This window comes from Octodon degus, unplaced genomic scaffold (assembly GCF_000260255.1).
Source record: "Octodon degus isolate 3935 unplaced genomic scaffold, OctDeg1.0 scaffold00005, whole genome shotgun sequence".
In the NCBI taxonomy this organism is placed as follows: Eukaryota; Metazoa; Chordata; class Mammalia; order Rodentia; family Octodontidae; genus Octodon; species Octodon degus.
This window is the reverse complement of record NW_004524581.1, coordinates 24525654-24527033: the sequence shown is the minus strand read 5'-3', so window position 1 is coordinate 24527033 and position 1380 is coordinate 24525654. Positions and strand designations below refer to the sequence as shown.

Here is a 1380-nt window from a genome sequence, read left to right as displayed (position 1 = left end):
CATCACATGATACCACACTGTCCCCTTGTCCCTGAATTTCTGCCAGATGAGTCTTTAAGCAGCATGGTTTCTATGTTAGTCCCCCTCCCAAGGATACATAATTTCTGTGGAGTTTCTAAGCGACTATGACTCAGCAGGCAGACTGGGTTTCCTCAGTGCCCCCGCATGGGCACTGATGACTCCATCAGCACTGTCAGTGCTGCACCTTGTGAGTGTGGGGTGCCAGCTGTGGGAGCCCTGTGCCAGGAACTTCATTTGGAGGTGCAAACAGTGTACAATTGGTCGTGCTGCTTAGAGCCTGTGTTAGTCACTTTCATCGGTGAAACAGAAAGCTGTCAGGTACTTTACAGGGATGTTTCGGGCCTTTGTACAAGAATGCACAGTAGGCACCCATTAGTGCTGTGTGTGGTGCCTGATCAAGACCTGGCACCCTCCAATTCTGCAGCTCTTGCCTTGACCTTGCCTGCTGAAGCGTCAGAGGTGCTTGGTGTGGAGCATGCAGAAGCCTCCTGGTGATCTAGCGCCATACATCTTACGTGAGAAGCAATACCCTGCGTTGAGTGGGAGCCCAAAGATTCAGGAGTGAACCCTTGCTGGGCTTCTCATCTTACGGCTGCAGTCCAAGCAAATCACTGCCCATCCAGGCTTCGAGTTTATCAGCAAAATAACTGCATTAAATTATGTAGATTCCAGTGCTTTTTCCAGCCCTGCTAAACAGTCGGGGTTTAGATGTGATGCTCAGAAAGTCAAGGCACACATCCAGCCTGTTGTCATGGCTCTCTGGGTCTTTTTTCTTAGCCAGCTGAGCACTGTTCCGAGTAGAGCCCAACTCACTGTGTTTAGGAAAAAGGAGAGCTCTCTTTATTTTGGAGAGCTTCTTGATGGAAGGCCAGGCTTTACAGATTTTTAAGAAAAGTCATCATCTTCTTTCACAATGGAACTCCACCTTAAACTGCGTCTTCAGACTAGAATACATTACAGGACTTTGGTTTACTTCATGAAGTTATTTGCTTTCCCTTGATGACATGACATGAGAGCTGGCAGTGCCCTGAGGCTTTTGTGCAGGGCTTTAATCCTTACTGTGCTGTCTTTGTCTCTAGGATCCAAACCAGGCCGACGAAGAAGCAATGACACAGATCATCCGAGTGTCCTAACCCCGCTCAGGCGATACAGTGGAGCTGATCAAGGTCGTGTTCCTTGCCTTTCCCGCTGTTCCAGGAAATTAATCAACTTCCGATGGGACACTACAACCACACTCTGCCCTTTTCTACAGAACGGAACCCACTTAATTTTAATAAGTGGCTCAGTACAACAATTGCAGCAGTGTCTGGGAAACTGAAGTTGCCAGCCTTTGTCTCACCCTTTCAGTCAGGACCTGTT

General features: G+C 48.3%; 1 protein-coding gene across 1 annotated transcript in view; it reads left to right on the top strand.

The window, feature by feature from the left end:
- Positions 1-1212, top strand: part of Nfya (nuclear transcription factor Y subunit alpha) — a 25976-nt gene extending 24764 nt beyond the window's left edge. The window contains exon 10 of the mRNA XM_023720108.1: positions 1101-1212. Coding sequence (XP_023575876.1) covers positions 1101-1154 — 54 coding nt within the window. The 3' untranslated portion in view covers positions 1155-1212. The remainder of the gene's footprint in view (positions 1-1100) is intronic.
- Positions 1213-1380: the final 168 nt, after the last annotated feature.